The sequence below is a fragment of the Mixophyes fleayi genome, chromosome 2 (assembly GCF_038048845.1).
Source record: "Mixophyes fleayi isolate aMixFle1 chromosome 2, aMixFle1.hap1, whole genome shotgun sequence".
NCBI lineage: Eukaryota > Metazoa > Chordata > Amphibia > Anura > Limnodynastidae > Mixophyes > Mixophyes fleayi.
In genome coordinates this window covers 195,087,971-195,112,952 of record NC_134403.1, presented here as the reverse complement: position 1 = coordinate 195,112,952, position 24,982 = coordinate 195,087,971, and the positions used below count along the sequence as shown (strand labels likewise).

Here is a 24,982-nt window from a genome sequence, read left to right as displayed (position 1 = left end):
GTGGGGATTTGACCAGACAGGCTAGCCTTCACACCCCACACGCTTCAATGAACCTGTCGCCATTTTACCCGTTGTCTTTCCTTGGACCACTTTTGGTAGGTACGAACCATTGAATACCAGGAGCACTCCACAAGACCTGTCATTATGGAGATGCTCTGACCCAGTGGTCTAGCCATCTCCATTTGGTCTTTGTCAAAGTTGCTCAAATCCTTATTCTTGCCCATTTTTTCCTGCTTCCAACACATCAACTTCAAGAACTGTTTGTTCATCTGCTGCAGGTACATTCACACACACACCTACCTTTTTGCAGCTGATTTTCTGATGCGGTTATCTCCAGAATTCTGTTCTCCAGTTCAGATCCCTTCTTTGCAATTGTTTCCACTTGGGGACCCTTTATTTGCCATTCTTTTAAGACATCCTGAAAGAAAAAACAAACAAAAAAAAACAATTACATTATATGACTTGCAGCTCACAGAGACCACAATTCACATGGGGACTGCATTATATTGTATTTACATGTAACTCATACTAAGGTCAGCTATCATCATAATTGAGTCATCTGTATCCTGTCAAATTCACCACTAATTCACATTACTGATTCCAGTCCAGTAATGTCGAGTGGAGAGTGGGGTGCGTACAAAACATCCGGGTCTGGACCTACCTTGGAGGCCTGGCAGTGGCAGATTATGATGAGGGTGGATGGGGCTTTAGCCCATATTAAAGGCTGTGGAAAATGGCTGCTAGGAAAAATCTTACTATTGGTCCACACAATCACACCTCTCCTAGGCTACATGTGCAGTTTTTGCACAGGTTGTGAGAACAGCCTCAGAGGAGTGGCTCCGTGGGCACATACCCTGAGACTACAAGTGCATCCTGGGGAGAGTACCCCAAGGCCAGAGATTACTCCCAAGCCATACCAGACTCACAAGTTAAAAGGACAACAGAATAAAATAGTAGTAGTCTAGATGGTGGAACTGGTCTTGGCAAGGTTGCTACCTCAATCCATCACATAATTCACAAGGCTTGCAAAGCATCCAAAAGGAGGAGACGTGTGATGAGCAAATCATTGAGGTCTTACTATCAAATATTCCCAGCACAGAGTGGTTGCTCTTGGTGGTCTAAGTGAAGGAAACGTAGATTGACGTAGTTCTTATTCTACCCAGAATCTTGGCCTTGGTGGTTGAAGCCAGATGCACGCTTTGGCTTAGGTCCTGGGAGGCTTATGCGTAGTCCAAAAGGACTTTGAAAGCCTAAAGCTTTCAAGTTACAGATAACAAAGGAGATGCTGGAGACATACAGCTTGGTAATAAACTCTAACAAGTACATGATGTTTCTGGGTCTCCTCACTGACATCAGATGACAAATGGCCTTTTACCAGAGCAGAAGATTGTAGCCATTCAGAGACCAGTGAAGGAACTGCTAATGTTCAAACAGGTATCGGTTCTTTACTGCACAACACTTATGGGGAAGATGGTATCATTCGAAGAGGTGCAGTTTGCACACTTTCCCTTTTGGACCATTCAGGGCAAAATTCTAGCCAAGTAAACACTCTGTAACTTGGGTCTATAATCACCACCACAGTACTACAAAGCAGCTTTTTTCATATAGAACTATACTTGTGAAACAAATTACATATTCAGAAAGTAAGTTTAGTATTATTGGAAAAATCTCTCCCTGATACCGTTGTTTGGATTGATAATTTTATCAGGTGGACATCACTCTTACATACTAAAGCCCGATAAATTAATAGGGTATATCAGAGCAATTTAATTATTGTTTTTATATATTGTAATTTGTATATGCTTTTATTACATGTTTTGACTATTGCCAGTACTTCCATATTATGGTGGCGTTTCTTCTCCCATATCTCTCCATCTGGGACAGGATAATGGTAACCACAGATGACTGCCTTCTGGAGTGGGGAGCAGTGATTTCTCCTACAGGGACTTTAGTATCCAGTAGACATTTGTATTTGTACAGTTCAGAAAGACATGTCATAGCGACTAACTGACAGTCCTTCTCCAGCATGAAGTTCTAGTATACAAAACAACCAGGTTAACCTCTTCCTTCCACATGAGGACATGTAGGTCTTCCAGGCTCTGTGACAAGATCTAGCAGAAACTGGCTTTCCAGCATTGAGTATCATCTGAACCTTGATGTTGGGGACGCGCAAAGCTTCTGAGGATCATAGCTTCAACAGACATGTCATTAAAGCCAGCCAAGGTAACTCTGATGAAGGAGGAGGATCTAGGCCTAGCAGGGTCTAAGAGGAAAATGCCACAAAGGGCCTTCTGCCATGCTGAAAATGTCCAAGCACCACGACCCTCATGACCATTCCCGTGCCACAAGAATCACATGAGCATTCTCTCATTTTACCTTCTTAAAAAGCAATGCTACCGGTGGGAACAGGTAGATCAGATGAAAGTCCTAGGGTACCAATCATTTTTGTGGATCCCTTATCCTGGGGAAGAAGTGCACCAGTTTGTGATTAAACTCAGATGTCATAATGTTGACATCTGGCTACCCCATCTGTCCACTAGAGGCTGGAAAACTTTGGGGTGAAGGTACTATCCCCCGAGGGAAGTGCTTTCCTGAGAAACACAGCTTCCTGGTTCTACACCCCTTGGATCAACATCCCTGTGATGACTAGAATGGTCTGCTACACCCTTTACATGAGGTTTCTTGTATGCACAAGGCATTCTCTGTAGCTTCCTGATGGAATTGACTTTCTGTTGCATTGCCTGACAGTGTCTTAACAGTCCTTCATGGCAAGAAAGGGCGTGCTCTGACTAGGGCATAAAAAGCGCTCTGAGTTCCAACACAGATATTCCTCTGGAGTCCAAAATTTTACCCGGAAGGCAGCACTGAAGGGTGACAGCCCATCAATCACCAATAGCTGGCATAAAACCTTCTTACAGAATTAACATAAGTCAGTCTGCAACATCCGCTGCTGGCGGGTGTTGAAGAGCAATCCTAAGAAGATCAATCGCTGGGAAGGATACAGGCTTGATAACTTACAGATGTAGGCCAATGGTGAAGGGGTATGGAGGGGGAGGAGCTTGTGGTTCAAATGAATTTTAAACTAAGTGCCTACTTCAGCGAGACCACTAGGCACTTTTTTAACCCATTTAAGCAGTGTAAGTCAAATAGGAAGAGAGACAAAATAGTATAGATTAAATCTAATGGAGAAATTAGTTGCACCTCAACAGATAACAATTGAAACAATTTAATCTGCCCTATGGGATTTCAGAACTTATTTATAATTTTACAGGTGTCTTACCTGGATTTCTTGAAGTCTGCTCTGAATCTCCAGCGATCCAAGAGAGTCTTCAGTTGATGGAATACTCTCCTCATTGTCTTTTAGCCACTTCTTCATGGTGCCAACCAGCTTTTGGAAATCTTCTAACTCTTTCTGGCAAGACAGAGCTTCATATTCTCTAAAACAGAAGAAAAGTTGGAGGTAAATGGAAAGAAGGAGATTAAACCACTCATTTAACATTTAATCTTTTATAACAGTACCTCTCACTTGCCGTCTCCTGGAGAGCTTGGAAATCTTTTTTCAGCATATGTACCATCTGTAAGTGCTGAGAAGAGTCCAGAAGCACAGGGCAGGCGCTTAGCTCCTTGGCTAGCTGTTCTAGAATAACCAGTTGATCTTGCTGTTGCTTTATCTCTATATTCAACTCCTAACACAGAGACACCTTTAGATATTTTCTGTACAATTTTTTTTCCATTCTGTACTTAACCCCAGCCCATAAAAACACATCTCCAACAACTGAAATGTGTAAAGTGTATTACTTTGACTTTTGATTTGCTACACAGTGAGCATACTACTATTAAATGTAAATAAATGTAAAAGGACCAATGTAAATATTTCTTAGACAAAGTCAATACTTTGTTTTACATTCCCCATAACCCAAACTATAATGAAAATGTTTACATAGATCATAAAAACCATCAAATTCATTAGAGTATACATACCTGAATTTGTTCTGAATACTGAGCAATGTCTTTGTCTGGCTGGTTTCCTGAGGCCAGCAATTGGGATGCTGTTGCTTTAAAATCTTCTAGTGCCTCTGAAATCTGCTCGTATTTTTCCACTTTTGGGAGGACCTCTTTCAAAGCAGTCTCTTGTAGAATCTGCTGCTGACAGACTTTGTTAAACCATGCAGTGACTTCAGACAGTTTGCTCTGAAGAGCAGCAGCTGCAGCACTGTCTGCAGTCTCCATAAATTTCACTACCATTTCTCCAGTGGCATCCAGGCTTCCCCTCCTACTTCCAATGTCCTGTTTTAATTTCTGCAAAATATGGCCAAGAGCTAAAAGTCAAGCATGAGCATCACCAACAAGTGGCTTACTTGTAGAAACAAACACATTAGACAAACTGTAGAAGTAAATGTCAGGAGGAAAAGATAAAGGATTGTTGGAGTTCTAAAGGATTAGAATTGGTGCCATATGATTGCTTCATGCTGTTGGACACTTCTCCAACATTCACTTTTCTGTATTTTTGCACCTCTCATGTGAAGGACAACATGGCAAAATGTGTAGCATCACTTGCAGCAGGTGGCAAAGCAAACTGCTTTGTGCCTGTAATAATTTCTATTACATTTTGTATTATTAATGTAGAGGATAATTTATATACCCATAAGGTGTTTACAATATTTATGTTTGACAAATGCACATTACATGTGTTAATTATTTGTAAAATTCCTGCATAGTTAAACCTATATATGTATGTACTGTAAGTAGTCAGTTTGCATTATGTACATTGGTTATGCAAATCCTTGTATAAATGTTTATAGCCAGTTGTGTCGTTTTTTGTTAAGTGTATTCTTTGTGTATAAGGGTAAAGTACTGTTGCTGTAATATTCACATAACATGAAGATATTGCCTCATTACGTGCATCAAATAATACGTAGGTTTAGGTATTATTAGGAAACAGACAGAAGCTCTCTAAGCTGTGAACATTAGAGGAAGTATGGAGGGAAAAAGAGGATTTTTATACTTATCATAAATCCTTTTCTCGGATTCCACCTGGGGGGACACTGCTACCATTGGGTTGTATGAGGGAAGGTTGGAATTGGCACTTAACTAGTTAATTAATGGTTTAATGTAACTAACCTTCTAACTGTCCACGCCAGGATTAAAATCCCCCAAAACTAACTTTTCTTCCCAAGCAAAGATCTAAGTTGCCAGCACTCCTGGTCCCGCCTTGCCAGTTGACACATGCCACGGGCATGGCATTGTAGGACCCGAGAGCCCTATAGGAGGAAACTTAGCCACCGAAGGGCCAACAACATGTCGTTTAATTCCAAGGCATAGTTCGGTAGCAAGACTTCTTGAACTAACCAAAGGCCCTGAAGGAGGAGACGAAGGACCACGGCTTCCCAGCCATGGATTCTGGTGTCCATGGTGACAATGGTTCAGGTCCACGGGGCAAAGGATATGCCCACTGGCAAGTGATCCTGCACCAGCCACCATTGAAGGGAGTGCGGAGCCTCGTTTGACAACTGGATTAGTTGAGAATCCAAGAAGAGGGGGGGATCCTGACCATTTGCTCTAGAGATCCCACTGGAAGGTGCGGGAGTGGAATCTTCCATAAGGGAGTGTCTCGAATGTGGAGACCATCTGTCCAGGAGTAGCATGCGAAAAAGCATGGAAGGGAGACTGACAGTCAAGACGCGCCTCACCGTTACCTGTAGGGAACATATCTTGTCCTCTGGGAGAAAAATCTTTTCCTCCTTAGTGTTCATGATAAGACCCAAGAAAATCATATGATAACAGGAGACCAACTGTGATTTTGGAAGATTGATAATCCACCCATGCTGCTCCAGTAGCCTGATGGCGAGAGTAAAATGCTGTCGAAGAAGCCGATCCGAAGTGGCTTTGATGAGTAGGTTGTCCAGGTAGGATACGATGCTCACCCCCAGAGAGCGTATGCGAGCCACCATGATTTTCGTACAGACCCTTGCCGCGGTAGAGACCAAAATGGAGAGCCCGGAACTGAAAGTGAGAGGTTTTTTTTTACTGTAAACCTGAGAAGAGGCTGATGGCCTTCCCAGATAGGAATGTGGAGGTAAGCATCTTGAATGTCGATGGAGGCTAGGAACTCTCATGGTTCTAACCCATTGATCACAAAGTGTAACTTGTCCACTCGCAGGTGCAGGTTGAGAGCCTTGATTATCGGACTGACCGTTTGGCTTAGGGACCACAAGTTCCTCCAACTGGGGTGGTGCGCTACCTTGCGCTTGCTCACCCCATGCCCCCACCTCACAGTCTGCACAAACACAAACACAGCAGTTAATGTTGACTGATTGGAGGAGAGGAGCCTGTCAGCAGGGTCTGTGGAAAGCAGTGTACGCTTTCCTCAGGGGTCAAACAGAAGTTAGCTGCTGTTTCTTAAACCATAACTGTAAAAGAAAAGGTGTGTGTGTGGGGGGGGGGGGGGTGTCACAAGGTAGTCTCCTCAATTCCCCTGCGTCTTCCAGTCTTTCTCCGGAGAATGAGAGGTATGTACATGGCTTCTATTTTCTTAAGCCCGCAAACCACCTGTGGTAAATATTTCTAAGCATGATGCCGGTCACGTCTCATGTTTTCCCCTTGCTTCCTTTTGAGACAGCGTAGAAGCCAAGTCCCACCCTTCCTCCAGTGGGGGAATTGGTATGACCTGACAAAATTGCGGCCTGCATCGCACAATCGCGGCACTCTCGCGGCAGTGGCAGTCATCACGTGCAGCCACAAGTGAGTGGTTGGAAGCCTCTGTCACGGACCAGCTGACAATGTCCTGTCAGCCGGTCCGTGCTATGTATCTGTGTTGACAGGCAGCAGTTGGGGTCCAGCTATTGCTATGTTTTGAATAGCGGCACACTTCTGTTTAAGACAACAGACAGTCCCAGTCAACAAGTGCCCTGCAAGCAGGACACTGATGTTTTACAAATAAAATAAAAAATCTATTTATATAGCTGCTAAGTAGCTCACAGTAAGCCCAAATTCCTTGGGCACTTAAAAAACACTGAGACTCTAAAGGGGGTTGAAGAGGGAAGCAGTTATGTCACTAGTTACATTAAACATTTAACTAGTTAAGTGGCAACTCCAAGCTCCCATCATACAACCCAATTGTCAGTGTGCCCCAGATCAGATGAAAAAAAACCAGAAATATTTTATAGCTCATGGTCATAACTTATTATTAATGTGTATATGTATTGTATCTTTTGTTTTCTACGAACTGAAAGATGCTATCACTACATATATTATATGTATATGTATTCTACATATATTATATGTATATGTATTTGGAAAGTAAAGTTAACATTTAACACAGACAAAGAAACAAGTGATCGTCTCACCATATTCTGGGCAAGAGCCTCCTGAATGGATGAAGATGACATGGATGCCTGTTTTTGGCCCTCTAGAGACTTCTCCACTCCATCCAACCAGTGTATGAGGTTTTCCAGGCCCTCCTGAACACTCTGGGATTGAGCTACCGACTTCTGCAGTAAATCAGAGTGAGCAGATATCTGGCTGGAGAGACTTTGGAAGCGGCTCTCTATAGAATCTATAAAGCAATACACAAAAATATTAAAATAAGAAAAATGTATACTGTACATACATACACAGATCAGCCACGATATTAAAACCACCTGCCTAATATAGTGTAGGTCCCACTCCTACTGCCAAAACTGCTCTGACCAATCAAAGCATGAACTTCACAAGACCTCTGAAAATGTCATATGGTATCTGACCCCAAGACATTAGCAGCAGATCCTTTGAGTCCTGTGAGTTTGGAGGTGGGGCATCCATGGCTTGGACTTGTTTTTTCAGCACATTCTATAGATGCTCGGATTGTGATCTGGGGAATTTGGAGGCCATGTTAACACTTTTAACTCTTTGTCCTGTTTTCCTCAAACCATTCCTGAACAATTTTTGCAGAGTGTGGCAGGGCGTATTAGCCTGCTGAAAGAGGTCACTGCCATCAGAGTATACCGTTGCCATGAAGGAGTGTATTCGGTCTGCCGCAATGTTTAGTTAGGTGGTATGTGTCAAAGTAACCTCCACATGAATGTGAGAACCCAAGGTTTCCCAGCAGAATATTACCCAGAACATCACACTCCCACCGCTGGCTTGCCTTCTTTCCATAGTGAATCCTGTGACATCTCTTCCCCAGGTAAACGATGCACACGCAGCCTACCGTCCACAAGACGTAAAAGAAAACTTAATTCATCAGACCAGACAACCTTCTTCCATTGGTCACCTTTCTATTATAGTGAATATTAACTTTTTCAGCAATCTGTGCTATAATAGCTCTTCTGTGGGATTGGAGGGCTGGCCTTTGAACCCTACTCACAACAACATACCTTATTAGGTACTAATCACTGTATACCAGGAACACCCCACAAGACCTTGGAAATGCTCTGACCCAGTCGTCTAGCCACCACAATGTTTCCTGCTTCCAATACATCAACTTCAAGAACTGACTGTTCACTTGCTGTCTAATATATCCCACCCCTTGACAGGTGCTTTTGCAATGAGATAAACAATGTCATTCAATTCACTTGTCATTGGTTTTAATGTTGTTGCTGATCGGTGTACATATAAACACACACACACACACACACACACACACTAAACACAGTGAAGTGGGGGTATATATGGTAGTACCCCATACTGACACTTCTTCTGCTGCCTTCATATACACACATATAATGATAAGCACAGCAAACAGATAATGCTCATACAGTTTTGCTGAACCACTTTGCTGCACTTTAATCAGATGTCAAGAAGTCATAACCAGCAGGAGGTGTAGTTCAAGCAATCAAACAAACAAAAATATTTACAATTTTTCCAGAGACCCTGCTTCTGACTAAACACTCAGTCTCTGTTGGAGTTATTATCGCACTAGTTAATTTCTAGAACCACATATAAATCTTTTATCTATCCATTATCTAGCTTCCCTAAAGGGATCCTTGCTTCCTTTTTTTTTTTTTGAGTTTTGAGGCGCCACCATCCAGTTAATATATACGAAGTCAAAAAGAAAGAGAAAAAAAAAGCTGGATCTTATGGTGCACAATGTGGCTTATATATTGAATATATTTCCTTTATACATTAAACCACAATATTTATTAAAACGTAACTTTTATTTTTAAATAAAATATTATTAAAAAAAATGCTGTGCATGGTGATTAATCTATTAGTTATATAGAAAGTAGTGTTTATGAATTCATGACACCACTTTCTAAACTGGAATACCTGATAGGTTACTTAGTATAGTACTCCAATAAATATTCAAGATAGCTATTTCCATGTAAAATTCTGATTTTAAATTGTCATATTTATACAGATTTTTTTTCCTTTCAATGACAGATTTCTATTCAATCTATATATATTGTCGATTTACAATCTACAGTTGCACACTTTTTCTCCCTAGGTAAAAGCTTGCGATATACAAGATGGGTTTCTCCACCTCATCCACCTTTTTTCAATGCACATTTCTGAAGATTAGCATGTGCCATCCTTCACTTTTGTAAGATAGGATTCTCAATCCCATGAGTAGATGACTATGTCATCCAGATACGCAGTAGCATATGCCCTATGTGGCTTTAAACATACCATCTAGCCTCCGGTATAAGGTAGGGCCGTTGCTTAACTACTATCCCAAGGGGTGTGTTTATGTAATGTTATATAAGAGCGGTACGCCCGAGAATGGGAGAAAAGACACCTCCGTTTCGAGCAACCATTTCTACTACCTGTTGCATTAGAGCAGCTGTCAAGGTGACTCAAATTGACATGATAAAATTGTTCTTCTCGCATTCTACCTATTTGGTGGACTCACCAGCACAACCGTTGGTGAGTCCTCCAGTGTGCATAATTTACTTTCCTGGGTGGGGAGAGCTATTACTTTGTCATCGAAGTTGAAATTATTAACTATTGCCCGAAAGTCATAATGCCTTTTTTGGAAAAAAACAAAAATAATACAATGGAATCATCATGTAGCGTCCAAATGGAACATAGAATAAGGATTGATCAGTTTTTTAAACTTTACAAGCGGTATAGAAACAGTACAGTGAAGACTAAGAGGGAGGTGTGGAGGAGGGGCGGGCAATTAGGCACGGAGAGAGAGGACCACAAAATTGAGCAATGTGTGTAGTATGTGTAGGGGGTGGGTAGTGTGTAGGTAATTCAGACATGTAGAGAGGGAGTGTGTGAGGGACACCACGCTCACCACCCATTGATAGTCATGTGTTTGGCGAACTGCCATGAGGCCCATACTTGGTTAAAAACATGGCCTCTGTCGTGAAGATAGTAGGTAATTTGTTCCATGGCTGCAACGTGTCAGATCAGTTTTATAATGGCAGAGAGAGACAAGGGGGAGGTGTTTTCTGGTTGAGTGGCAGCTGTCAGTCAGTATGCGGTCAGTTCTTTTTTAAAGAATTTGTCAACATCTGGGGGAGGGTAACACAGTGGGTAAATCCAGGAGTCCACCACAAATAAATTATTGAGAAAGCCATGTACCACGTCACAGAAGGAGGTGATGACCGGGCAAGTCCGACAAATATGAACCATAGAGCACTTGTGGCCACAATCCCGCCAACAGTTGGGCAAAGAGAAGGGGAACATTTACGGAGTCATGTGGGAGTATAATAACAATAATGTTGGAGGTTTCTTTGAGTTTGGTCGATATAGACCTTTTGGCTAACCAGAGTTTCATATCCTCCCAGGCCTCCTTGTCCGTAGAGGACCAAGGTCCCTCTCCTAGTCGTCTTCATGGGAACTCTGCAGTATCTTTCTATCGCTCTTCCCTCTCAAAGTTGAGAGATCATGCCTTTTGCAATGGGGTGGTGTTTATAAAGACCCTTAAAGGGGTAAGGTCTTGCAGTAAATAGGTAAGCAGTAGGGACCGTAAGAAGTGACTGATTTGAAAGAATTCAAATGGGCTTAGTGTCCAAGATGAGAAGCGGCGTTGGAGCTTTGACAGCTGGAGCCATCAACCCTGCTTGGAAAAATCAGATGGAAATTTGAGACCGGTCCAGAGATGATGTCTCACAGCAGAGAATCCGGGAGGGAATACAGAGTTATACCAAATGGGGGTCAGGTGGGAGTGGGAATCTCAAAGCTTAGTGTCAAATGTAATGGTGGGAAGTAATTTGGAATTAGGAGGACAGTGTAGGTGCCAGGCCACATAAAGGGGAGAGATTGGGCAAGGTGGTATGGGCCAATTCTATGTCGAGCCAGGAGGTGGAACCCGAAGGAGCATATGAAGCAACAATTTGGGAAAAATGGGAGGCCAGTTAGTATAGCTTAATATCGGGGGAGGCCCCTATCACTGCCACGGATGGGTCTTTTCAGGACATTGGCTGAAACCCTAGGGGGTCTGTGGTTCCAAATAAAACAAATGAGGGATTTCTGGAAAGCAGCAAGGAGGGAAGCAGGGACAGCCATTGGCAACATTTGGAAAAGATATAGCCATTTGCGTATGATATTCATTTTGACAGCTATGGTCCTGCCCAGACAGGAGATAATGAGACTGCTCCAGGAGTTCAGATCAGATATGGGGGGGGGGGTGAGAAGTTTTCATGATAGAGAAGATCATAACGGGAGGTGAGGAATGCTCCTAATATTTGATTTTCCTGGTCTGCCACTTGAAACTGAAAGAGGTTCAGAGGAGATCAACTTCCCGAGAGGAGACGTGGAGCAGCATGGCCTCCGATTTCCTATAGTTTACTTTACAGCCAGTGACAGTACCATAGGCCTTGAGGATGTCGTAGAGGTTTGGGAGGGAGATCGCTGGTTGGGAGAGTGAAAGCAAGACATCATCTGCAAAAAGTGAAACCTTGGAATTGATGCCACCCATCTGCACTCCCTGGATGCTGGAGTTAGATCTAACCTGAGAGGACAGGGGTTTGATCACCATCGCGAATATGATTGTGACTGTGAATATAACTGTTTTAAATGGATACCTACTTCGAGGGGGTGCCATTGACCAGTACTTCAGCTGTAGGGCAGTGCATAGTGCCAGGACACCAGTGAAGAAGTCACTAACAAAGTCAAAGACCTCAAGACCTGCCCTCATAAAATCCCAGGAGATCTTATCAAAAGCTTTATAGGCATCCAGGGAGAGCATAATGATTGGGGATCTCCTGGAGTTTGCAATGTGGATAATGTCAATGCCTCATCTGGTGTTGTCCCTCGCTTGGCACCCGGGATAAACCCCACGTGGTCAAAGTGGATAAGGGAGGAGATGAATACATTCAGGCATTTTGCCAGGATTTGAGAATATATTTTCAGGTCCAGATTAAGGAGGGAGATGGGCCTGTAGCTCGCGCAGTGAAGTGGATCTTTTCTTTCTTTGGGGATCACTACAATTCTGGCTTTGAGCATTTCGTGTGGAAAGGGACCTCCTTGAAGTAGTCCATTATAAAGTGTGGGCAGGTGTGGGTCAAGCAAGTCCGAGAATTTCTTATAATACGTGACTGTAAAGTCATTGGACCCAGGAAATTTGCCATTTTTTGTTCTGTAATAGTTTGCTGGATTTCTTCAATCAAAATTTTTTCATTGAGATGTTCGAGGGCCTGGCGGGACATTTTGGGAAGCTTGGATTTAGCAAGAAATTTAGAGATCCACGTAGCGTTGGACTGCTGTGTGGGGGAGGCGGGGGGTGGGGTTGTCGGTCAGAAGATTGTAGAGTGCAGTGTAATATTATTGGAATGCTTCTCTGATGGCAGTGGGAGAGTGGAAGAGCTGATTTTGGGAATTCCTAATCTAAATAATATTCCTCTGTGACCTACCGGAGTGAAGTATGACGCAAGAATTTTATCCGTCTTGTCCCTTTCTCATAAAAAGTCTGCCGGAGCCATTTAAGGTGTTTGGCTACCTGTCTAGAGAAACGTAGGTAAAGTTGGACATTGGTCTGGTGGAGGTCTTTCAGAGTAGCGGGATCAGTGGCTGCTTTGTGTTGGACTTCTAAGGTCTTTTCTGACGCTCCTGGGCATCCTCAAAGTGTTGTTTCAACAGAGGACCTATTTGTCTAATACTCCTATATAACTATGAAAGAAATTGTACTATATTTGGCTTCTTGTGTTTTTGTTGTTCCCAACAGTCTTTGAGGATGTCCAACATGCCCTAGGCTTTCTTCCATACAACAGCTCAAATGGACTAACTCCACTGAGGCTTGTGCTACTTCCCACACCACGACCATTACAAATGGTAGGAGTTTCCCGGTGTTTTTTTCCTGAGCCACCTCTCTTCTAATTATTTGTTTTAAAGCACAGTTAAAGCACTCCCCCAGCCCATCCGTTTGTGAGTGATAGACCTAGGTGTGGAGGGCTCTTAAGTCAATACTTTCATTAACTTTGACATGAAAGGAGTGTCCTGGTCAGTTAGGATTTCTTTCAGAATTCCAAACCTCATGTAAACAAGTAGTAGCTCCTTGGCTATAGTACTTGATATTACACAATGGAATAACGTAGAAGACATATTTGCGCCTCCCAGACTATTTTTCCAACGATCCCACCAAGCCCTACCTATCCATTCAAAGCGGACTTAAACCTCCAGAAAAGGAATCCAGATTTGGAGACATTCTCTGACTTACTGGACAGGACTGGCAGTATCTTTTTACTGCCACATGTATTTCTGGCTAGTAAAACATATTAACACTCATGCCTGGGTATTCTCTTCTCCCAAATGTCCCCCACAAAGATGTGCATGTGCAGCTTTCAAAATTAAAGGAATGCGTACCTGAGGTATCAAGAGTGGATCAACATTTTTGTCTTGAACAACCCCAGCTCAATACCATAAATCCCTTAACAAAAAAATAAGGTATACCTTCTGTCGTCGTGGCAGCTTTCACTACACTATTAACTTCAGCAACAGATTTAAGTACATTTTCTAGGATAGCATCATTAAGCTGATACCTAGCAAATTCTTGTACCAAAATGAGCCTGGGAATTGGAAACCAGTCCTCAGCCTCATCTGGTGGCACCAAATTTTCCATGACAGTGTCACTGGCTAGTGATTGCATCGGCTGCTCCTTTCCCCTCCTTGGGCGAGACTTGAGTAGTGGTTGTAGACCTGTATTCAGAATCCATAAACAACAGTTCTGTTGTCTCTTTTCGTGAGTCCAGTGAGCGTTAGACAGGTTTCTTTGAGGTTGAACTTTCGGCTGGTGTATCAGTTGCCAGCGTGTCTAGCCGGATCCGATCAGCAAGAACCTCCTGGAACAGGGGAAGCCTTGCCCCGGGATGAAGGGGTACGATAGTTTTGGGGCAATGGCAACACTACATTAACTGGTTGGCCTTTTAGAGTAAGCAGTAAGGTAGGTCCGCTCATAATTCTTGGTGGTTCCATGGATGCACTTTCACCTTAGGCAATCTCGTCGTCACCTCATTTGGAATGACAGAACTGGAGATCAATGTCAGCTCGCTTCTGGAGTCCACCAGGGCCAAAACAGCATGTTGGTTTATCAAAACAATCACCAGAAACAGCAATAAACTCCCCGTGGAGGGAGGCATCATACAACAACTACGGAAGGCTGAACCTAAGCCCATGGACAAAATGGTCAATTGCTAGAAGAGCCAATATATGGGCAGGAGAGTTTGTATCTGGTTGCAACTAGTTCCTTAACACTTTGGAGAGCTCTGCCAGCCGTGAACTAACTGTTTTCCCTCATGGAAACACCAATCATGGAAGCACTGAGCTCCTTTTCTTCCTGATAATTGGAAGTCTGTTTGTCACACAAATCAACCCAAGCCCGCTGAATTTCGTTGCTCAAATACATCATCAATTTTTCTGCCCATGCTTCTGGTGGCCAGTCAAACCTCCTGGCTGCTTTCTTAAATTATCATAAATAAATAAAAAAAAAAAAATATATATATATATATATATATATATATATATATATATATATATATATATATATATATATATATATATATATATATATATGATAATTTAAGGCCCCATATCTTCTGTATACATTGACATAGGCCACTCTACCATCCTGGACACTTAGTGTATATACCTTGATACTTCTGTGCGGAGATCACCGGCAATACCTACAGAACCCTCCAGGGATCCATACTGGTACAAGCTGACCTACTGCCTTATACAGATAAGCTTATTATGCTTTTGCACAATGTGAGTTAGCATTTGTATATTATTGTTGAATAAATCCTTTGTACATAAATTACTACACTATATGGCTCCTTTATCCTCACTATTTCGGTTGATTGGAGTTTGATTGCGGTGTTTGTATGGGGACGGCTGCCCGAGACCAAGAAGTACTGCGTACTGCACTCGCTGGTTTACCGGTTCCTGACACATGAGACGAAGCTGAGATTCCCTCTTGGGAGACCCCAATACAGATAAGCTGGTTTTATATTACCTTTTGGTACGCTTCCACCTATTACACTGCTATTTGGTGAACTGTATTACTCTGCATACCTATCTCCTTCCCTCAGCTGCTATACAATTGGAAAATTTGTGGGCTGTGTTGTACTGGTTCAGCCAGCTCCGTTTGAACATTTACTGCATATGCATATTGTGACATTGGAGTTAATTCTCTTTACACTAGAGTCTGTTATGGTTATCCATCCTGTCTAGCATTTGGATTTAAGAACTGGATTTATTATATAGCTTGTTGGATACCAACCCAGAGAGACCTATATTCGATCCTTATGCTCATTTAATTGTTCCCACTTTGTTTAGCCTTAGTCCGCTAAACCTCACCAGTGCGCCATCCTTCAGTTGCACCTATCTATTTTTATTCCCGGCCCTACCAGCCAGAGTTTTGTAGGAAGGCTGCCTCCATACGTGGAAGAGGTGGTTATGTGGGTTTGAACTAATCTATATATACAATACTGTTTTGAGCGCCAGTGTTTACATTCTGCATATATATATATATATATATATATATATATATATATATATATATATATATATATATATATATATATATATATATATATATATATATATATATATATACACACACACACACACACACACACATACACACACAAGCTAACCCGCGCATGATACTCATGCATTCTAGTCAAATCAAGCTACTTAAGGTTCTTGTCATGCATTTGGGCCATAGCCCAGGCCTCAACCACCAACCACTCCCCACTGTCACCCCTGGCAACCACCAACCACTCCCAACTGTCACTTCTCCTTCAAGAAATATATATATATTTTTTTTAAATCTTTATAAACACTTTTAACAATTAACAAATTAAATTAACAAATTAAAAACATCTTAGTATACCAAATTTCAGCCCTTTCTGATTTTTTTTCCCACACACACTAAGAATTTAGTAGGTCAGTGTATAACTTCGCCCAGCAGGTGGCGCTGCAGCTTGGTTTTATTTTTTCCACACACACACACAGACAGACTAACACACGCCACTAGACATTTATATATTAGATAGCTATAGATATAGATATAGATATATATATATATATATATATATATACATACTTTTTTTTTTTTACACATACATACACACAGACACACAATGCAGAAACAAACATGAAAATCAAAGTAATTGGACTTTAGTGATTTCTACTCACCAGCTGTTGCCTGAATATTCTTGCAGTCTGGCAATGGATCTCCTTGGATCTCCAATAGCCCACGGACAGCCTTATGAACTTTTTCCACTTGTATTTGATGCTCAGCAAGTTCACACTGCATGCACTGCAAAACACCAGAAATCTATTTTTAGATGGACTCTCACAACAGAACCTCTATTCCAACAATTTAATGTGAAGGCACAATTACCTTAATTATATTTGGTATGATATATATTTACCTCAGCTTTCTCTAGCTGTGTCTGTAAAGCTACTGGATCTGAAGCTACTGGTTCAGAAAGTATCTTTTCCACAGCTAGCTCTGTGTTCTGAAGCCATGCTAAGGCTGCATCAGAGTCCTCCTGGAACTGCTGATACCGGTTCAACAGAGAATTTAAATGAGTTCCAAGTTTGGAGCACTGGAATAAACCACACAAAGAACACATGTAAGAGCACTGTACATGGATTTAATAGGAACATACAACTATAAACCATAAGCTCTATTAAAATTAAGGTTATTTTCGCTTTTTTGCATTTACTAGAATAAGTGGGAGTGCCAGGAGTAAAGGGAGATATTTTGAACAAGGTTCACTAACATACACAAGTAATAGGATTTTTACACTTAAGTAAAAATCCATTTCTCCTAATCCATTGGGGGACTTCAGACGGCCACCCTGACGCTCCGATTCCTCTCTTTCTCTCTATTGTCCCCTTTCCGTTGAGGCTTGGTTAAACATAAACTGAGGCTTAAGCAGGAAGTGGGGTATAGAGGGGGAGGAGCTAGGGCAAGGTAACAACTTTCGTAAAGTGTCACACGCCTTTCTTGTCTAAACTATACCCCAATGTCCCCGTTGTCCCCCAATTGGATGTGGGGAAAAAAAAAATTCATTTGTGTACAAACTAAATTGGCAGTTTACAAACAAAAGCAGGAAAGCCATAATCTACTATTTTAGGTAGCAATCAGGAGAATCTGTTGATGACAATTTCTACCTATGAAATATACTCAGATTAGTCATACACTAGCTATGTCTGGTTACCTTGGAATGCAAGGCACTGTATCTTTTTGAAGCATCTTCAAGTTTATCTTTCACCAAAACACCTGCAACCCCAATCTCCAAATCATCATTGCATTTTTCGGCAGCTGCTTTCTCTGCATCGATTGCCTTCTGGCCTGCAATAGTAATATATCGCAGATCTCCTTTGTGAGAGATGACATCTTCAGAAAAGTCCATTTGCAGCTGCAGCAAGTTACGCAATGCTTCACAGTCTGCTTTTCCCTTCTGTATGTGGTCCAATTCTTCTTCGCTCTGCTTGAGCCAGCTTTCAAACTCACTATGGTCATGAATGAAGCTCTGTAGGTCATCATGCAGCCCTTGTACATGTTTAAGCTGCAATTGTGCATGTGAGAGAGAGACTGCATACTCCTCTTTCAATCGTGCCAGCTGGTTCTGCAACCGCTCTCTCTCTTCAGGGGATAGGGTGCTGCCATGTTTATCCAAGAAATCTTGTGCTGATTGTATGGTCAAGATGAAATTCTGTTGTTGGGCTAACATATCTTGATGCTGCATCTACAACAGAAGACACACTGAAATTAAAGGGCTTATCCACTCAGGGACATAACTACCCTAATACTTATCTTCTCACATAGTCCAAAATCAGAATTGCAGCAGTCATTGCTCACATGGGACACCCCAATATTATCTGTGTATCATCTACTAAAAATAAAGCTTTATTTGAAGATAGTTATAGAGAATGGCAGAGCCAAAATGATCAGGCGTTCACTGACAACTTACCCAGGCATCACAGTCCCATCTCTCACCTTTTTTCTCTCATAGAGGTCATTAATGATGTTGGCAGCATCTCCTATGTGCAGACATCCATCTGGCAAATTCTGACTTCGGGAATCTTTTCCATCAGTAATGCTGCCTTCCTGCATTATGCTTTTGCAAGGGACTGTAGGAAGCACCTGACACAGGAGAGACTCAATCTTGCCCAGGTTTTCTTTCAGCTCCTCTGCAGTTTGAGACTGCCAGTAAGAACAGAAAGAGACATGAGATAAGAGTACAACCAGGACTACATCTTCAAAACTGCATTCAAAATGTTAAAATAAGTTCCAAAAATTATAATACACAGGCTTTAATGCAAATAAATTAATTAAAATAATGATTATTGATCACTAAATACCAACAATTAATTCGGTGTTCGGAAATGTCAGTGTGTAATCACTTTTAAGGCACTGAAACGACCCCAGTTGAATTTGGATTTCTACTTAAAGCATCAAAAAAGTGTTTTTTTTATGTAATCAACTCAATAGATCACAGTTCAAGTTGGGAGATGGATCAAGCAAAACTGTCACTTAGAATGGCATGTATAGGAGCCAGTACGGTGACTGGCATCACCTCACCTCAGCAGATTGACAGTCTTTCCCTTCAATTCTGTTTTGTATGACATTTTGTGTTGCTGAGCAGCACAGACAGGTACTATTAGTCAATTGACTGACTTTCACTAAGGAAGAAAACATTAGACAGCCATCTAGTGCTCTGTGATATGCAGGTCCAAGTGCTAAGCTGTATGCTAGTCTGATCTATCAGTATGTGCAGACAAATTATCTGCAATCTGCTTTGCAGCAACATGCATGTGCTCAGTAGTGATAGTGTAAAATCATTGGTAATAATCCTGGCAGTAGTGATACATGCTGTTGTTTTAGTCTACGCTGTTACATTTGCTAAGCCCTCCTAGCTCTGCTCTTTGTTACTCAATGGTGATTATTCCATAAAAATGACGAAGGAATACGGAATAAAAGCAATTTGAAAAGTTAATAAAAAGTCAAAAGTAGTAAAAATGTATATATTCAAATGTAACCACCTGGAATGTATGATAATGAGGTAAAATGGAGGGTATCACATTCAATTTATTTTAGAAGTAAATCTGGTCAAACTTCATAGTTAAATTACATATTTTTCAGGTTTTTTTTTTAATAGAAAAAAAGGTCACTGTATTAATTGTCTACTTTATAATTAGTAGCATATCGAAGTGGTCAATAATCAGCCTTAGGGGACTATCCCTTTCATTCAAATATCTCACCAGATTACTTTTTGAATGCATAATACATCTTTTCCCAGTGCCTTGTTTTCACATGGACATTCTTTCCCCTATACTAATAATATAATATAATCTCCCACTCAGTTTGATTTTTCTTCTGCTATTCTCTTTCTCTCCAAAACAATGTATACATTCTCACCTGCTAAATCAATGAGGTGAGATTTTTAGTTTACTATGTTAAAGAGTAAGAAAATGTGTAAAACCAAAGTAAAAGAGTAAGGTGGGGCCAAATAGTAAGATCCGAAAGCCACATATGCCAGTCAGCCACAAGAAGTTCAATTTTCCAAACAAAGAAGTTTGGACAGCTAGAGTTATCCAGACAAAAAAAGCTTTAGTGTTTAGAACATATCCGCTTAGTACATGAGTCTCCATATCAAATGTGTGTCACCAGTAACCCCAAAATGTCCTCTTGCTAAGGACCCTCAAAGGTACCTACTGAAGCATTTCTACCAGAAGAAATAGAAATAAAAAGTCAGACAGACATCCCATAGTACCATATGGCAATCCATTTTCCAGGAGCACCACCCATGTGGCTCAACCATCACGCCATCATCACCAAGAGAATTGACCTTGCTGAAAAAATCTTCATCCCAGTATTTCACTCCCCAAGGTGAATACTGCCTTGATCGCTGGAATGCTCCGCTCATTGCAAGATTGGGCAAATTCCTCTGAAGGCCAGGGCACTCCTCATCACGGTGCTGCATATTGCATATTGGCACAGCCAGAATGCAAAGGTAAAAAGTGCTTAGTGAGCTGTATGATTCAGTCACACAGCAATGTTCATCAAAGGGTTGTTATCTTATGTGAACTGTGTAAAAGGTGGTAGTAGGGTAACCTAGGGAGGTTAAGATGGTGGTTGAGGAACTGAATAAGCTGGCCTGAAGAGGCCGGTTTTCAGAGAAAGCTTTAAGGTTTGAAGACTAGATGAAAGTCTTATTGTGCGAGGGAGGGAATTCCACAAAGTGGGTGCAGTCTGAAAAAAGTCCTGTAACCGGGAATGGGAGCAGATAATGAGTGAGGGTGAGAAACAAAGATCTTCTACAGAACAGAGATGTTGAGTTGGAATTCATTTGTCAGACTTAGCATGGTTTTAGAATACTACATAGTTGAAACAGAGGAGAAAACTCTGATGTAAGTAAATTGTGATAGATAAATTTAAAGGGAGAACCGAAGACTTCCTGAGTATCTGAGTAACTCTCAACTCTTTAAAAAAAAACATAAAAAAAAAACATAACAAAAAACCTTGGTGGTGTCATAATTGGCAAGTTAGTAAATTTAGTGTGTGGGATGGGCAGGGATAGTTCTGAACATATTTACACAGACCAGATGGTAGTTTTCAATTAACCCTTTGTCACAAACATGTCACGTAAGCTTGTGTCACGCATGATCCAGCACAAGAGTGCGCCAGAAATCAAATCTTCCACCAAGACGGTAAAAAGGAACCTGTTCCACAAAAGAAGAAGTGTCCTATTCAGAACCAACTTACAATTCGCCCTCCTCCGGGGATGAAGAGTCAGAATCTGACTCATAATGCTGCAGGGTTGTCGCCACCCATTTGCGACAGGAGGATAGCGTGGCGGAGTGCAACATGTTCTATAAGGAGGAAGAAACTGAAACCAATCCCTATACCGTGGTTGCAAGACCACGGACCCAGGGTCGGTTCCACTGCATCCACATAAGCACGGGTCCAACCGGCCCCCGTTTTAGTGAACCAGTAGCAGAACCCACCCCACTAACTACAGAAGCAGGTAGGTCTGGGACAGCAACGGCGACAGACTAGAGGCCGCACCAATTGGGCAAGCTCAGCTACAGTATCGGACAGTGACCAAGCCCAGGCAGGTTCCACTGACTCAAAACCAGAACCCCCTGACGCACACGGTAAGCGATCCCCTGACCCACAGGCTGTACACAACGTGTCCGTGTCAGACTGTCCTGACGCCAACTTGTAGCTACAAATGGAACAAGTGAACTTCATTATAGAAGTCACCCAAGCAGTAACTCTTAAGTGTCCCCCTATTTGACATGTTACACACAGATGGGACAAAACACAGTGAAATCACAGCGAATAAAACAGGCAACACACAATCAATACAGAAAATGAGCCTGCTATACAGCCAAAGATCCGCAACAGATTATGAAACAAAATGTTAGAGGAAAAAAAAAAAAACACACCCGTAAACCTGTACCAGAAAAAGAACAGTTAGAAGGGATAAACTGGAGTTCTAAAAGGGCTGCCTATTCAGGTGTCTGCACACGAGGAGTGAGAGACCACCAGGGAGGAAGTGCAAAGAGAGGGAAGGAGCACCTACCCCCATGACCCAGCACTGGATTGGCAGTCATCCAGCAGGACATCTCCCTCCACCAATCAAGTGCCTTCCCAGCACTGTGCTGGGAAGGGGTTTCACTTACCTGCTGGCATCCTCTGTTGCCCGGTATAAGAGTGGCTGCTCCTGTGCAGTCACTGCATGGGGTGCTGGGCACAGCCTGCGGCCAGCTCCCCAGAGGAATCCAACGTTGGGAGTATAGGGGCGGCAGCGGAGGCACCACCAGAGCACCTTCGAGCCCCTGCTCCAAGCAGTGCACAGCCATCAGTGCTGTGTGCTGCTATTTAATGCAAGCGCACCTAAACTAACGGCTGGCAAGCTTTGAGAGCCTTATTACCACTACACCTTCAAAACAACGCTGCAGACACAGTCTGTAACAGCGCTTGTGATGAAGGGGTGAAGTGAGCCGCTGACGCGGCTCCATAGAACCTGATGCAGCTCACACGGCAAGGCTCCTGCAGACACACAGTCTGCATCACCCTGCTGCCGATGGGAGAGGGAAGAAAGGGGAAAGGGATTCAAGGAGCCACGGACGCAGCTGCAACTGAAGCTGAGGGATGACTCTGTATAATAACAAAAGGCTGCATAAAGGAAATGAAAATAAAGTAAAACAATATAAATTCCAAAACTGTCCGAGGCAGCTATTGAACATAGCCCAGATTCTGCAGGCATAATGAAAATAACTGAGATCCAGAGGCAGCAAATAGGGTATAGTGGGGGAGTGCCCAAGCTCCAGTCACTGCACTCTATATAAAGTGTCCCTCATCAATGTAAGATATTTGTTTCTTATTAGAATCTTAGAAGGGGCTGCAATGAATTTCTGGTCCTTTATATAAGTGACTTTTATGGACCATATACTTAAATTGTTTTTTTTACATTCCAGTCCTTGAAGATTCACACATACTGTATATCATTTTTCCCCCACTAAGTACTTCCTTTTTATAACCTCATACTTGTCTTAAACACAAATAATTGAATGTGTTACCTTTTTGGTCTCCTTTAGAATGGCTGTGCTTACTGCAGACTCCAACTGTCTTTCTGTATCCTCTGTTTTCTGAAGTACAGAATGGTACTGTTCCTTTGCCTGCTGAAGCTTTCTATTAAATGATTCCAATTCTTTGGGGCTCATTTTACTCTTGTTTTCCTCAAGGAAGGTTTCTGTGGCTTTGATAGCATTGGCAAACTTATTTGCGTGAGCTTGTATATCCTTTTGTAGTTCCTTATAACAAAACGAAAAAAAACTGTTCTACTATTCCAAGAAATAATTTGTATTCACTAAGTCACTAAATCCTACAACTAAGCTATAGTTTACACAAAACTGGTAACTCGAAGATGCAATATGATATGGTTTTGAATAGTATAAATGTTATATAGAGCTGAGGAAGGTTAAAATAGTACCTGCATGCTCTTGTACTGGCCCTGAAGAGTGGAGACGTCCTGTGAGCCAAGACTTGCCTGGTGATCACGCACATCTTTTGCTGTCAGTTCAGCCCAAGAGCTTAGCTCTTCTAGTCCCTGGGCACAAACTGCCTGCTGCTCCTGTAGTGTCTAATAGGAAAGATAGGAAATAAGTATGCAATAGTACCTAGAATAACCAACCATAAAATATAGAGGTGGTGGCACAGACCATAGATACCAGAATGTAACCTGATACATTAAAAATTGAAACAGGGCAAATTGTGGCTATTAGATGAAGTCTATAAATTATTAAATCTTAATAGGTTTTTCAGTTGTTAAATTAACTTTTAACTGGAATCTATATGGTTTAGTGCCTACGCCTCTGTCCTTCATATTTCCTGCCTAGTAGGTGAGCATGATGTGTCCCTTTTATATAAGACAAAAGTTCTCTAGTCAAAAACGTTTGCATGTGCACATATTGTGGATATCTGCAGGGACACCAGTGCCAGACTTAACACTTCAGCATGGGAGAGAAATCCTTCACTGTTAAGGGAGACAAACCTAAAAAAGCAAAGCAAACAAGAGATTAAATACAAACACGTAACAGAAATGTTAATACAATTCAACAGGTGACCAGAGCAGTAATGGCCTCGGTGTCCTCTCTTTAGGAAAGTGAAAACTATACTTGATTTTTGCATTACCCAATGCCTTATATTTTAGATATGAAAATGATTGTCTTCTGACATACTAAAAATACAAAATGTCCATGCTTAGTAATGTATACCTCTTCATGGCATTGGAGGTTTACTTAGCAGTTATAAAATATAGGAGGAGCAGAGAAAGACAGTAATTGTTCCAGGGTGCACTATCTGGAAATTTATTCAAATTAAACTTAATATTTTAACTACTGAATTAAAAGTTATCAGAAATTTGCCAAAAATTGAAAATAAAATGTATTTAATTATTGTTTTATATGTTAGATACACATTGTGCAAACACACAATGAAAGTGAAAATATGCATAAAATAATAGCGATATCAAATCCTACAATAGTCTGGTATGATTACTGGCGGTATAATCAGGGCTCAATTGGAAACCACCTTAATAAGTAATATATGTATCCCTAATGAGATTATGTTAAAACCACCAGTTAGATCTCAATAATGTAATCTGAAAGTCCACAATGTATTAGAATTCCCAAAAATAGGGAAAAAAAGATGAACCCAATGAGAATAGTATAAGTAAATATTCTAAAGAGCAGTAACGCATATCGATAATAAATTCATCTAATGATCTGCGTTGCTTATAACGTAGTACCTTAATAGATAGAAAATAGTCTACAAAACAAATGCTGAGATTAGCTCGAATTGCAAAACTATTTATATATGTACTCGATACTGAGGTTCCCTCCAAGATTAGGGAGAGTAATACCCAAAAAAACAAAATAAATTACCCAATAAAGTGAGAGCTACTTCAGTGTGAATAGCAATGTTAGCAATTGCTAGTCTTATTCTCAAATATGGAGACATAAGATATAAGGAGGATATAAATAGTAATAGACTGTAAATGTAGAGCAGCAAGGAAACATGGCCAATAGC

General features: G+C 41.5%; 1 protein-coding gene across 1 annotated transcript in view; it reads right to left on the bottom strand.

The window, feature by feature from the left end:
- The window catches only part of MACF1 (microtubule actin crosslinking factor 1), a 246,258-nt gene that overhangs the window by 102,469 nt on the left and 118,807 nt on the right, over window positions 1-24,982 (bottom strand). Inside the window, exons 42-52 of the mRNA XM_075197744.1 lie at window positions 23,385-23,534; window positions 22,972-23,205; window positions 18,380-18,586; window positions 17,598-18,128; window positions 16,803-16,979; window positions 16,564-16,687; window positions 7,347-7,555; window positions 3,982-4,299; window positions 3,520-3,686; window positions 3,281-3,437; window positions 301-418 (exon numbers count right to left, since the gene is read on the bottom strand). Of these exons, the coding sequence (XP_075053845.1) occupies window positions 301-418; window positions 3,281-3,437; window positions 3,520-3,686; window positions 3,982-4,299; window positions 7,347-7,555; window positions 16,564-16,687; window positions 16,803-16,979; window positions 17,598-18,128; window positions 18,380-18,586; window positions 22,972-23,205; window positions 23,385-23,534 (2,392 nt within the window). The remainder of the gene's footprint in view (window positions 1-300; window positions 419-3,280; window positions 3,438-3,519; window positions 3,687-3,981; window positions 4,300-7,346; window positions 7,556-16,563; window positions 16,688-16,802; window positions 16,980-17,597; window positions 18,129-18,379; window positions 18,587-22,971; window positions 23,206-23,384; window positions 23,535-24,982) is intronic.